Here is a 13,239-nt window from a genome sequence, read left to right on the forward strand (position 1 = left end):
ATCCACAAGTCTGAACTTTCACATCAGACGCGTTAGAGAGAAGGGGGTAATAGTGTGGGTTACATGGGTCGTGCGCACGCGCAAACCCGAAACGTTCCATGTCAACACCCTACCCAATCATAAATGTTTCATCCCAATCAAAACAATTGCTAATATTTCTTTCTTTAAATCTAAAGCAATTTAATTTATGATAATGCGTGATTTTCGTTCGATTAGTTCCAATACTCATAATAAAAATGCGCACCTGGGTAGTTGTGAACATGTCAAAGATTACTCACACAGCTTAAACTTGTTTACACTGGGTCACATTTTCAGAATTGCGAAAGTGTGGCCTATTAAAAGTATTCTCTAACCGCGTTGGGCGGAGTTTCTGTTTCTAACGCCCCCTAAAAATCCAATGCTTTTGCATTCTGATATTTCATTTTTTACCGGGCAAATGACAGGGCTCACAGGTAATATCAAGCATCAAAATAGAAATTAAGTTTTACTGTAGGACAGTTATTTTCTGAAATGACTTTGATAGGTATAAGAGCTTCATATCACAGGATTCTGAACAGAATTGAGCATGTATTACCTGCTAAACTAAGACCTCTATACAACCATCCTGCAGGTAAGAAGACCACCTTTACCTGGCTGACCTTATGACTTTCGGCATTTGAAAATGAATGGAACAATAACGTCTACATAAAAGATTTGTGGTGAACTGTACTGTGCTGGACTTGAGACTTGAAAGCAGGGAAAGAGGAAGGGATTTAAGGGGGCTCCCGGCTTGGCAGGTGCTTACTATTGGATTTCCATAAGTAGATAGTGTTAATCTACTCTATGACTTGAATAGAAATTGGGAACAGAGGATCCAGGATTCCTTGCAATCATTTTTGTAACATCTTATATGGACATGGAAAAGCAAAAGAACTAAAAGTCTGGACTTTGTATTAGGCTCAGTGAAGCATTAACCCTTATTCGGAAGGCTAGCAAACCATGTGTGACCTTCATCTATGGGTTATCTTATCTCCATACAAGTTGGTCGTATTTGAATTATTGTTTTCTGGTTTTGTGAAGAGAGTCTCTGGCAAAACAGGTGAATGAGGACACTCCCAACATTAATTCTACCAGCAAGTTAAACTTACAATAGGCTCCTTGAATGCTGATTGGTTTGGAACTAAATTGGTTGAATGAGTCTGAAGTTTTCAGAAGCTTGGGGTCTGCTTAAGCGTTTGAAGGTGAAGAGGATATCTTCGAAGGGCATGCACACCAAAAAAAAAAAACTTAATTACTATATTCTCTACAAATGGTCTCCAGTTTCTGGCAATGAGGGTTCTACAAATGTTTTTCAGTACCCATAAGGCAGAACCCTAACTCTTTTTTGGCTCCTAATGTATTCCTTTATAGGTGAAATGTTTTTTTATTCAGATGGTACTCCAATAGGAAAAATCTAAGAATGCTTTTGGAACCTGAGAATGAAGAAAACAATGATTGTCAGTATCTGCAGAGTCGGCCTAATAAATAAGCATGTGTCGCTACCTTTTGTAATGTTGACTGAAAAAACTTAATTGTGAGATTTTGTTGATTGGAACCAGCTAACGTGATCCATGTGTCCAGCTAAACCATTCTTTCATCACGTTCCAAGGTCCAAAGACAGTGTTCTTCTGGGCACCTGTTTTTAAATGGGTAAGTGTGTTGGGTGCCGTTTGTGTGTGATGGTCTCTTTGTCTCTCCTTCTCTGCAGTATTCCTTCTTTTCTCACTGTCCTGAAATGTTCCTTCCCTCTCTTCTTGGTTCTTAATCCACTGTCCATTCTGTCTGTTCTCTCTAAAAGGGCCTGGTTGTTGCAGGCATGGCAGACATGGCTCGACCTGCAGATAAACTCAGTATTTCTCAGTCTGCAGTACTTCTGACCACAGGTACAATGTGTGTGTGTGTGTGTGTGTGTGTGTGTGTATGTATGTGTGTGTGTGTGTGTGTGTATGTGTGAAATAAGTACAGTAACACAAGTTTACCAAGTTGAAGATTCCCCCAAAGACACTGAAATTCTTACCTTCTGAAAGAGGTATATTCATGTTCACACCTGTGTTTCCCCTGTCCACCTCCAGGTGTTCTCTGGTCCAGATACTCTCTTATCATCCTCCCAAAAAACTGGAATCTGTTTGCAGTAAACTTGTTTGTTGGTTTCGCTGGTGCTTCGCAGCTATTTCGAATTTGGAGGTGAGTGTTGACCTCATACTGTATACTGTATGATCCTTGTTTAGGCTGTATAAAACAAGATCTTCACTGCATACTGATTCAGACATCGTTTCTCGTGAGGAAAATGTGATGTTCTTCAACACAAAGACAAAAGGAAACGTTGAACGAATGTAGGATTTTGCTACATTCAATAGCAACAATGTGAAATCATAGTTAATGAAATGATACGCTTTGACATATCGTTAATCTGAAAATATTATTATAAAGTACATGATAATATCCCGCAAAACTCATTAAATGATCCATAGAATGATCCCATAAAAGGATCTATAGAATTCATGTGAAAAACAAGCTAAAAGGAAGCTATGGAGGGTAGAGTGTTTGGTCAATATGGTTTTAACAGAGATTCTTAGTCCGATCCTTTTGGCTTTGTTGTGTTTTTGTTTCCTAAAGGCACACCTTATGTTAATCTTTTCACCTTTCCTGTTTGTTCCATGTTTTCAAGGTGATAAGATGATAGCACAAGATACCATTGCATAGACTAATATATAACTTTATGGAGTTATTGAGATGTACATTGACTTGGCAAGATTGCAACAATAGTTCTGTTCCTCTTTAACTGGCCACTGATTGGACGCAGTTACACTTTGAAATAGACCGCAAGACAGTAACAACATTTGATCATCCATTAATGTGTGTTGAGTGATCCTTCTATATCTGTTTCAGATACAACCAGGAGTTGAAGACACAGGAGACAATAACTTCCTAAATGTTTAGTAATGGAAATCTATACAAATGTAATACTACAGGCCAAGAACTGAAGTTGACAACACACAAACACACAAACATGCACACTCATCATTCCTGTAAGCGCACATTCCCATCATTTCTATGCTTTGCACATCACAAACAAAGGAAATCATACGTTGGGTTATTTAATGTAATTACTTATGTTATTAGATTACATACGCTATAGGTTTTCTAATGAACATTTGGGAATTGCACATTCCTTTTTATTTATAACCAAGGCATTTATAGAGCCTCATAGTTTCAAAATGCTTGTTTTTTAAGTAAAATGCTTTGTATGTTCTTGTTAATTTGTCATACATTCCTTTCCCATTCCATTACAGTTGTTGATCAACTTAAATAATAAATTCATTGTTATTGTGCCTGTAAAACTAATATAATTTTTTTTCCCCTTGGAACGTCAATAAATTCAATGAATTTAATTCATTTCAGTGCAGCACATGCTGTATAATAAATAAAATAATTATTATAATTATATATTGTTTTACTATAATGTGATGACATTATGAAAAATCACCAGCAAAATGCTTGAAGGCTTTGATTTAACTGTAGACACCACAAGGTGGCAGTATTGCATTGGTGTGGAAACAGGACCAATGGTTTAGCAAAATCTCACAGTGAATGCAAGAAATTACTTGGGTGGAAAATAATATAGAAGAGACTTGATATAGGTTATAGCATGGACACTATGTTTAAAAAAAAATCCTTTTCACCTTTTAATAGATGTCTGCTGAACCAGAATTACTAGAGAGCGTTGAGGGTACATCTTCTCTGAAACAGATGAAATTGAAATAATCAGATGTGAAGGTAGCAGTTCCCTGGAAACATTAATCTATCTTGAGCACAAGCACTCCCCCCAGGCTTCACACCCACTCTCTCTCTCTCTCTTCTCCCTCTCTCCACAATTTGTCTTCAATGCTCCACCATCTTTCTTCACTGACAAGCACTCAAGCAAACACACATGCACGCCCACACACATGAACGCACACACCTACAGACTCACCTCAGTGGAACCCAGTGATGTACTGTACGTCTGGTTGAGGAGTATGTGAGGGGAGTGAGGCTGGTTGTGGGAATAATAGACTAATGGGTCGAGCTCTGAGAAGATCAAGCCGAGGCTTCCAATCCTGTTGTACCTAACAACATCGCAGTTATATCACAGTTACAGTCACATACTGGATCACAGCCCGGGTATAGATTGCCAACATACCCTTTATGTACCCTCGACAGTGCCATTGCGAAGCTGTGAAACCATGCATGTGTGTGTGCATCGAGAGAAACTCCTACTGAGAACACACCTTTTCAAAGTCCCATTCACTTCAGTGAGACTTGTTCTTCCCCATGATAGCACAAGAGCTTGGCTAATTGGATACAGTTTATGTTGGTTCCATGTAATATCTTTCCTCGCTGTTTCCTGCTCCTGATATTGAGGTATCGTATCAATAGTGGAGAAATCTTAACATCGGCAAAGACTAGGTCCTCGATACGACACGGTTGTTAGGTTTAGGGTTTACCTATTGGGTTTGCATTAATGTGGAACAAGCTTACTACACAATAATACCACACACAATAGTGTACATCTGAGGTACATTCCACACACCATTCCTCCAACTAGGTGAGAACCCATGCCTCCCTGAAAGCATTCTGCAAGACTTAGGAGCATATCCAAGCTGTGTCTCCATGGTATAAACTGTAAGCTCAAAAACGGCTTTATACTTACAATATTGAACACAATAATGAAACCCTACTCTTAGTTTAAGGAGAAAAAGGCCACCTTAAACATTATCCCCAACCCCATAGCCCTCCAATTCTAACCCTAACCCTTCCTTGTCGAAACTCAAAACCTCCTTCTATCTCTAACCCCAGCTTCAACCTCAACCATAAGCAAGAATTCTAGCAGAACACTGACTAGTCTCTTGTGTTGTGTGTTCTCTCATCTTTACCTTGGAGGATATCGGCTGCTTTTAGGGGGGTGGAGTCTGACAGGATGCAAGAAAGCAGAGGATTCACTGGACACATAAAGTACTTTGTGGCAGAATTAGAACACAATGTACTCTCACCCTGTTTATATTCCAAGCAGCAGCCTCTCATTCTACTTTGTGGGGATCACAATATGCTTACAGTAAATATCATTAGCCTTTAAAAAATGCATGCAAAACCGGACTGTACCAGCACTTCAATTTAAATTATTTATTATATTTATATTATTATTATATTATGTCAGTATGTCCACACCCTACCTTGTAATGCTGGCTGATTCTAAATTGTCCATAATAAGAAAAAAAAGGTAATAAATACTAGCTAGAGGGAAAAATAGATTGTGACCATAAATAGAAGAATACTCCTGTGTGTCACGTTGACCTCTGTCTGACCTTGATGGCACATCCATCAGAGATTTGTAGAATGTATAATGTAGAAGACCAAGCACTTATACTTCCAGCTGTACCAACGACCTTCGTAGCTGCCTTCAACCATGAGCTGAGTCATTTATTTTGGTAGGCTCTTCTACTTCTACTTCTCCTCATTGAGGTTAATTTGATTCATTCAAATCTCAAAGTCCCTAGAAGCCATTCTAATTTAGAAAGCCTCGTTGAAATCGAAAAATGTAGGCTATTAAAGACGAACAAGCAAGGAAACGTCACACCTTTAGAAAATGTCAGACAATATGGAATCTCACACGTTCAAATATTGAATTCAGATGATGTGACAGTGCAATCAAGGTGACCAATGAGGAACAACTTCCTACACACAAACCAGCACACAAATTCTTTTGAACCCGTGCTCCTCAGAACACTTCTTCAGGCTAAAAAGAACTCATAGTTCTTCTATACATTCATTAATCATGTGTATCCAGGGGTGTCGTTAGACCCTTTTTACTGGGGCAAGTGCCCCTGTATAAATCTGCTGTGCCCCAGTAAAATCTAAAGTTTGAGTTTTAACAATTTACTTTATTAGTCAGTGCATGAATTAAGATTGATAATCCCGGAAAAAATAAACACAGTATGCCAATCAACGCTTGTAAAAACAAAGCAGGTTAACCGAAAACACAAACCGATGCCCGCAGAATTCCATGTCAGCGCGATCTTCTGAGTTTGCCAAATAGCCACTGCAGCACGCACACAGAAGTCCAGTTGTCGGACTAGGCACACAAATCAGAATTGAGATAGGTTAATAAAACATTACAAAACAAAAGAAAGTTTCTAAATGATAGGCCACCGATCATCATATTTTGACTAAAACGTAAAAACAATATTACATGAAGCTCCAAAAAACTGTATTTGCGAGAAAATAATTGCACGCTCGCATTAACTATTGATGTCCCTGCCAATAAAGGGGGTTAAGCAAGGGGAGTTTCTATAGCCTAGTAGTCCATTGTGTGCAGCAAGCTTGATAGAAAAAAGGGGATATGAATACAAGGCCTCTGTGTGTATCAGTCAGACATGAACACGGGGGTCCAGCTGAAAGTGCAGCTGAGGTGTCGTGCCTCAGCCTACACTGTGTGCTGTCATGTCTGCTTGTGAGGCAGATTACGCTGGACTGCAGAGACTGCCTGGTACGACGTCAGCATCTGCAGCTACTTTATGTAGCTCACGCTCACACACAGGTTATTTCTAGAACAGGAATGTCGTCAGTAGTAGACCTAGTAGTTTAGGTTTCCTGGAGTACAAGTTATGTTGAAAGTAATAGTTTGTACAGTATATTTGCCGGACTTTTCCACACACCTTTGCTAAACCCAGTGTCATCTGGGCACACAGACTAAACAGACAGAAACTGTATTAGCACTAACTGTTTTATCGTACCCTGCTTAGTACCTAGGAATTATCTACAGTCAAATAGTAGCATGACATGGAAGTGTACATTAGTCGGCTTGAAGTTAAGTAGCTCTGCAGTCTGTGATCTTGCGTCTGAGAACAGTGTTGAGGCACCTGTCTAGAAAACAGGATGATCATAAATAATGGAATACAGTTTTTTGGTGCATGAGCCCTCTTCCTGCACACGAACAACCACTCGCACAGAACGAGGAGGGAGGGCCTGTTCTCATTAATCATCGTGACCTGACAATGAGATGAGACACGACAGGATGAAGGGGGGGGGGGGGGGGGCTGAAACAGAAGGAGCAGATGAAGCACGTGCTGCTGGGTTTCAGGAAATTGAAACCCAGCGGAGTAGATGATAAAAATGCAGAGTCAACAGCCCCGGCTTGCTGTATCCCTCACAGAAGTTCAGACATTCTGATGGCTCTTGCTGTCATAGTATAGTTGTTATAGCCCTTATTTATTTTTTCAGACGTAGTGTACAGTACTTGCGTGTTTACTGTGTAAGCACGACCTATGAGTCTGTGCAAACTTCCAGGGGTCATTGTTGTTGACAGTCAACAGCGTTTCTGCAGTATCTGTAGTAGGGTGGACATGAATGAGTGAGCCACTGTACACTGCGTGTGTGTGTTACACTACACACCACTACGAGTAGAAATCCTTGATGTACAGTACTGTCAGATCAAAGTCTGGACCCAAGAAGCTGATGATGAGAATTGGGGCTGACAGTTGTTGGATCCTGTGCTAGAGCTTCAGGTAAAGGGTTAGCACAGTCAGCAAAGTAAAATATAGTGGTCCCCTTTAGCTTGCCTGGCTTGGACTTGGCATGTAATGGACCAATGCTTTCAGTAGAGGGCAATCACATGCCACACCAGATGTACAAAGAGTACATAGAAGTAGGATAATACATGTTTGCAGTTATTTAGTCAATTCAATGTGTCACCCTTTGACTAACGGCATCATTGCTCAGTATTATTTCTCATGACATTCTGTTGTGGATGCAGTGAAATATGAATGTGAGTATGAACTAGCTGTGACATCAGTATTTTGTACAATGAGGAACGATGAGGGGGAAGTCATGTGAAGTCGAGTAAGGTGAAGACAGAGGACGGTCGTGTCCTGTCGTGGGTTTTCACTTCTCGGGGCACAGACAGATTACTGGCTGAGAAATTAGGGTGGAAAAAAACAAACCAAATTGAAGATTGGGTAATCGTTTAATCCCACACGTTCCCCTTGGTGGGAGCACAGCTCATACCCAGCTGTCCCATGAGTGGCGGTACTTTTCCACGTCAGTCCACATGACGTCTGTGGAGGATTCAACCCTTTCTGTAACCACCCTGCACTTATGTTATAGGGGGCACTCTCCCCTATTCTCTCTTCCTCCGCCTCTCTTTCTCTCGCTCTCCCCATGCTCGCAAGTGCATTGTTGCTATTAATAACAGTCACACTGGCATACGGGCTCATTGTATTTCTATGCTGGCTGGTTATATACACACATATATATGTGTATGATTTATATATATTTATTTATAAATATACTGCAGCATACATAGGTATATGTGAGGCATATTTGTATGTGTGCATCTAAATGTGTGTGAGTGTGAGATGAAGGGAAAATCCCCACACAAGGATCCTCTTCCCGATGATTGCAGTCATAAGCCTCTATGCCCTTCTGCCTTCCCCCCCTCTGGCAGAGACAAGTGGGGCAGCACAGTCACCTTCCCTGGTGTTACGAAATAGACAATGTCTCTGGGTACGGCCATTCAAATGGGAAAGGTTCTACAAATCCAAATGATATTTATTTGTTCCGTATAGAAGGTCATTATTCGTAAGTGGCTGACCATTCCATATACGTGCTTTGGTGTGAAGATGAAGGTTGCGTATTGCAGGAAGGGCATTCCAGTCAACAGTCACTGCCGCAGTCGTGACGTTCTGTGTAAAAACCCAGGTGATCTGAGAGGGGAGGGGCACCTCGCAGCGTTCCTCGAGGGAGGGGCCAAGCAGGAGGCGGAGCCTGCAGAGGAAGTCTCTCTAGAATCTCATGTCCCACGTCCAGAGGTCAGCACGGTCAGGAACAGTACTGTCAATACCAGGTCACTCTGAACCTACCTTACTGCCTCCCACTGCAGGTAGAGCAGAGGACAAGCCAATGTGATTTGCCAGCATGGAGGAGGCAGTACCTAGAAGAGAGAAGGAGGGAGACGATCTGTTTGTATGTGTGTATGCGTGTGTGTAAGAGAGAAACTGAGAAAGTGAAGGAGGAGAGATTGAGAGGCAACGTAAAGAAAATGAGAGAGAGAGAGAGAGAGAGAGAGAGAGAGAGAGAGAGAGAGAGAGAGAGAGAGAGAGAGAGGAAAATAAATTAGATACATCCTTTCTACCGTGTGCTGCAGGGACAAGGTGACTTAAGCCGAACTGTTCAGTTAATAAATGGAACGGGAGGCTAGTTTTCCCTGCATACGTACAAGGGCCACTCTCCATCATTGAAATTCCTTTGCGCTCTAGTGTGGCTATCCAGTGTCCAATATCATTCCAACTGGCATTTGATCTGAACATTCAGTTCACTTCCGTAAAACCACCCCCTGAGGGGATTTAAAGAAATATAGCAGACAACTGAAAATGAGATATTGTCTCTAACATGTCATCAGTCTGAGAAAGTCCAGTGTGAGTGAAATCACCGTGGAGTTGGAACTGTAATGAACCGTAAGCAGGACTCAGGAACAGAGCTTAATTATCTGAAATAATGAAATGGAAGCCAATTACTGGCAGAGGACGATGCTTGAGGATGGTGTCAAGGAGTCAATGAGAGGACTAGTTTTGAGAGTGGGCAAAAGATTAGCTCCAAAACTTTAAAAGGTGTGATTTCATTTGGGTAATCATGGTTAATCATGCTATGGGTATGGTCATTTTTCAAACTTCAGGGCCATGAGCTCTTCTCTTCATCAAACCACAAGGAAGAGGTTGTTCTTTTCATCTGCTTTCACTTGGACATGTGTAATCCCGTAAAACAGCTTTTACTTGAGTGAAAAAGTTCCTTCAAGGAATTCAAACGAACAGCAAAAAGGATTAAGGTACAGACACTGCCACCACTCCTAAAGCCCAGGAGTCTTTTAAAACCAAAAGAGGACAAGTTGGGACCAGTTTACTCCCTGGGTTCAAGTCTTACCATTAAATGATGGATTTTAAAGGGGAACTTTATCAGTTGTTTTCAAATCTTAAACATTATCAAGTGGTCAATCTATTTCCCGTGATAGACATTGTTTGTGTGCCATCAGATACAGCTGATATCGAAATGAAGGTGCTACTTGTCCTAAGAATCGCCACTTGTCTTTTCCTAAGAATTTCAGTGCCCAGTCTGACCCTCTGTTGTTTTGTGCATCTGACAATAAAAGACTTGAACTTGAACTACTTGGAACCCTAATGAGCTCTTCGGTTTATTTCAAAGAAGATCCATCAAACTTTCCATCAAACCTTTTAACCATTTAATTCTAGGTAGAACCCTTTCAGCACATGAAGTTCTACCAGGAACCATAAAGGGTGTTCTGTGTTTGCCAGCCCATGGATGCTAGAGGTGAAAGTCTACTTTCAAAACCAATTGCTTCACTTTACAGTAAGCAACGGCGTTGTTGACATTTCCCAGGAAGAGGAAAGAGTGAAAGCTCGCGGAGGATCCCTGATCACAACGTCCATGTGGAGGGCTCTGGGTGTGTCCACTGTAGGGGTCACAAGACAGACTCCTTCCAGTTTTCCCAGCTGTCTGACTGTGTGCGCTCAGATGCTCAGATTACATGTGCCTTCTGTCCACCAGAGGATCACGTTCGAAATAAGTACAGTGGTAGCAGTGTTTTTTCCTTGCGTATGTGTGGCTGCGTGTGTGTGTCGGGGGGGGGGGGGGGGGGGGGGGGGACCTTGTAATATAGTAAAGTCCTGTGTACTTCATTAGATGGGAATACATGAATACATTCCATTTCTGATTATAAGAGTAGTCCAGATATAGATTTTGATGAAGTGCAGCAGGAATGTTATCCGTGTATACACTCTCTAGACGGTTATTCCGGGTACTGCAGTTCTGTCTAAAGAGAATCAAAGAGAATCCGCAGTCTCTCTAAGTCGTGACTTGGTTCTCTTCCACTGTTCCAAATCCAGACTCTCAGAGCCTGTGACAATTGGCTGGCTGCAAGCAGACACCACACACACAAAGACATCCATCACACTCACTGTGTCTTGCTCATGCGCGCACATTTACCCTGGCTACAGGCTCAGCCTGCTCATTTACAGTTGTTTCACACAGAAAGCGAGGAAGTGACTCAGCACAGACTGCAGCGGTGCGGCCGGGTTAAAGACTGCCATCAGTCAGGTGACTGTGGGGGTCTGTCGCGTGGAACACCTTTCAGAATGATAGGTGACGGCTGACCTCAATGATGTGCCATTTTGATGAGCATGCAATGCTGGAATCTTTGCAACGGGCGACAACAACCATTACACACAGGATGTTGCCAGAATACTTCATAATCAAAGCACAAGCGAATCAAAAACGCACACACATACAAGTAAGAGACACATACACACTCCCGAAACACCCTCTGCCCTGCTTGGCCGAGAGAGTGCAAAGCAGGCTGGCCAATAGAAACCTGATCGTGAGCGCTGCGATACACACAGCAGACCGTCAAGGAAAGAATCCTGAGGTGGGAGAATCAAAGTGGTGTGATGTTTCAGTTACAGCTTGTCCATGTCCATCGCCATAACTTTCCTGTTCAAGCGGAACATACTGCAGTGGCTCACCAGAATAATACCAACATGATTGTGAAGTGTTTGCACATACTTAAGTTTGCCGTAAAGGGAGGTCACAAGGGCATAGGAATGGATTCTAAGAAGGAATAAAAGGGCCTCAGTCTGTTTAACCATTCATTTGCAATATGTACTTCTCTGAAAAGGACAACATATTCAATAGAATTTCCATACTAACGCAGGCAAGGCATGCTGGGTATCATGCAGATATGACACAGTTCCACCATGACGGGTGGAGAGCCAGGTGGTGAAGTGACATCACCAGGCATGCGCTCCCAGACAGTTGGCTGACTTAGTGTCAGTGGCATATGTCCCCACAGAGCCACACCATTGATCTGCTGCATCAACACCTTCCACACTCACAGTTATGTAAGGTGGTGGAAATTGTAATCCAAGCCTACTGCCTGGCATTCTACACAGTGACTCAAAATAGCAGGCAATCTCACCACAGTCCAACCTGAAATATTTGGTGGTGTTCAGAATCCAGATGAAATCGGGCCAAATGTCAAGGATTTAAGACCTGACTTTGCGAAACTGGCACAGTCGAACCTTACTTGACCATGATGTTCAGGCAATGATTTTGTAGTGGAACACTGATATTGTAAATGATCACACCTCCACAGACTCTCCATGGCCCTGTGCAGTCTCTTAGTCTCAGCTGGCAGGCTCCTCTAGGGGGAGTGAGGGGTGGGGGGACGAGATTGATCACCTTCTTGAATTCATGATTCACAGTTAATTAAACACAAGATGGATTGATTCCTGGCGACAATAATGAAGCATTTCAGACTGTTGTAATTTGACTGGTAGAGGCGAAAGACTGTCAACAACAACTTGCATATCATTTTGCCGTGTGAGACTGAATGATTAAGAATGTGTGAAAATGCCAGGCTCTCCTCCAGCCCAGTCAGTGCAAATCCGTGTTTGTTGTCAGTGTGTACAGCTTTGCTTGGCTATTGTTTGGGATCCGTAAGAAATAGCGATTTCAGATGTGTAATATCTACCTAATGAGACTTATTGTACAGTCCAAGCCATGGTAACCATGTCCTGACAAATCCTAAATTGAGGAATCATGACTCACAAATACATGCAAAATAAATCTGATTAAAAAAGATCCCCCTCATTTATTGCTTAATAGATGATATCCAAACTACACAAATAGCACATTCAGTGTCTCCTACTCACCTTGTCCCATGTCAAGGACTAGCAGGGTAGTTCCATTTAAAGATGTCCTTCATGCCTGGTGTTGAAGGTACAACTTACCCAAATACTTTGTTAAACCTTTCAACACCTGCTTATTCTGGTTCAGACTCCATTCTACATTGTCCTTCTTCTCTGAAAGGATGACCTGCGAAGGAACCGAGTGGAGGTCACCTCCGACAGGGGACAAGTATGCAGAGCTGAGATCTCCATGATTGACAGAGTAAAAACTCCCTTCTAATGACCTTTGAAACGAAACATCGGTAAGAAAGGAGCAGTACATTAGACAGTCTACTTTGGAACATTTCATATGACCTCCCCATGACCTCCCTATCCTACAATTACGGCATTGGTTGTGTTGATGGAACCGCAGTTCTGTACTCATTAAATTGGGTGGCCTTAGATGTTTTTGTGTAGTTTCTGGCCTCAGTTTGGCGTGTTATTTGTCTCT

General features: G+C 42.0%; 1 protein-coding gene across 1 annotated transcript; it reads left to right on the forward strand.

Annotated features, from left to right (window-relative positions):
- Positions 1–484: 484 nt before the first annotated feature.
- LOC136966182 (mitochondrial pyruvate carrier 2-like) lies at positions 485–3,232 on the forward strand. The gene is made up of 5 exons (XM_067260616.1): positions 485–610; positions 1,628–1,668; positions 1,817–1,901; positions 2,091–2,202; positions 2,908–3,232. Exons 1-5 carry the CDS (start codon positions 511–513, stop codon positions 2,948–2,950), a joined length of 381 nt encoding a protein of 126 aa, XP_067116717.1. The 5' UTR covers positions 485–510; the 3' UTR covers positions 2,951–3,232.
- Positions 3,233–13,239: the final 10,007 nt, after the last annotated feature.

This window comes from Osmerus mordax, chromosome 22 (assembly GCF_038355195.1).
Source record: "Osmerus mordax isolate fOsmMor3 chromosome 22, fOsmMor3.pri, whole genome shotgun sequence".
NCBI classification, from domain to species: Eukaryota; Metazoa; Chordata; class Actinopteri; order Osmeriformes; family Osmeridae; genus Osmerus; species Osmerus mordax.

Bases quoted from the DNA above. Each gene is read 5' to 3' on its own strand.
- LOC136966182 (XM_067260616.1), top strand. From the start codon at position 511: ATGACTTTGATAGGTATAAGAGCTTCATATCACAGGATTCTGAACAGA. The intron at 1,669-1,816 runs GTAAGTGTGTTG...TCTCTCTAAAAG, and splicing joins GGGCACCTGTTTTTAAATGG to GGCCTGGTTGTTGCAGGCAT. The intron at 2,203-2,907 runs GTGAGTGTTGAC...TATCTGTTTCAG, and splicing joins CAGCTATTTCGAATTTGGAG to ATACAACCAGGAGTTGAAGA.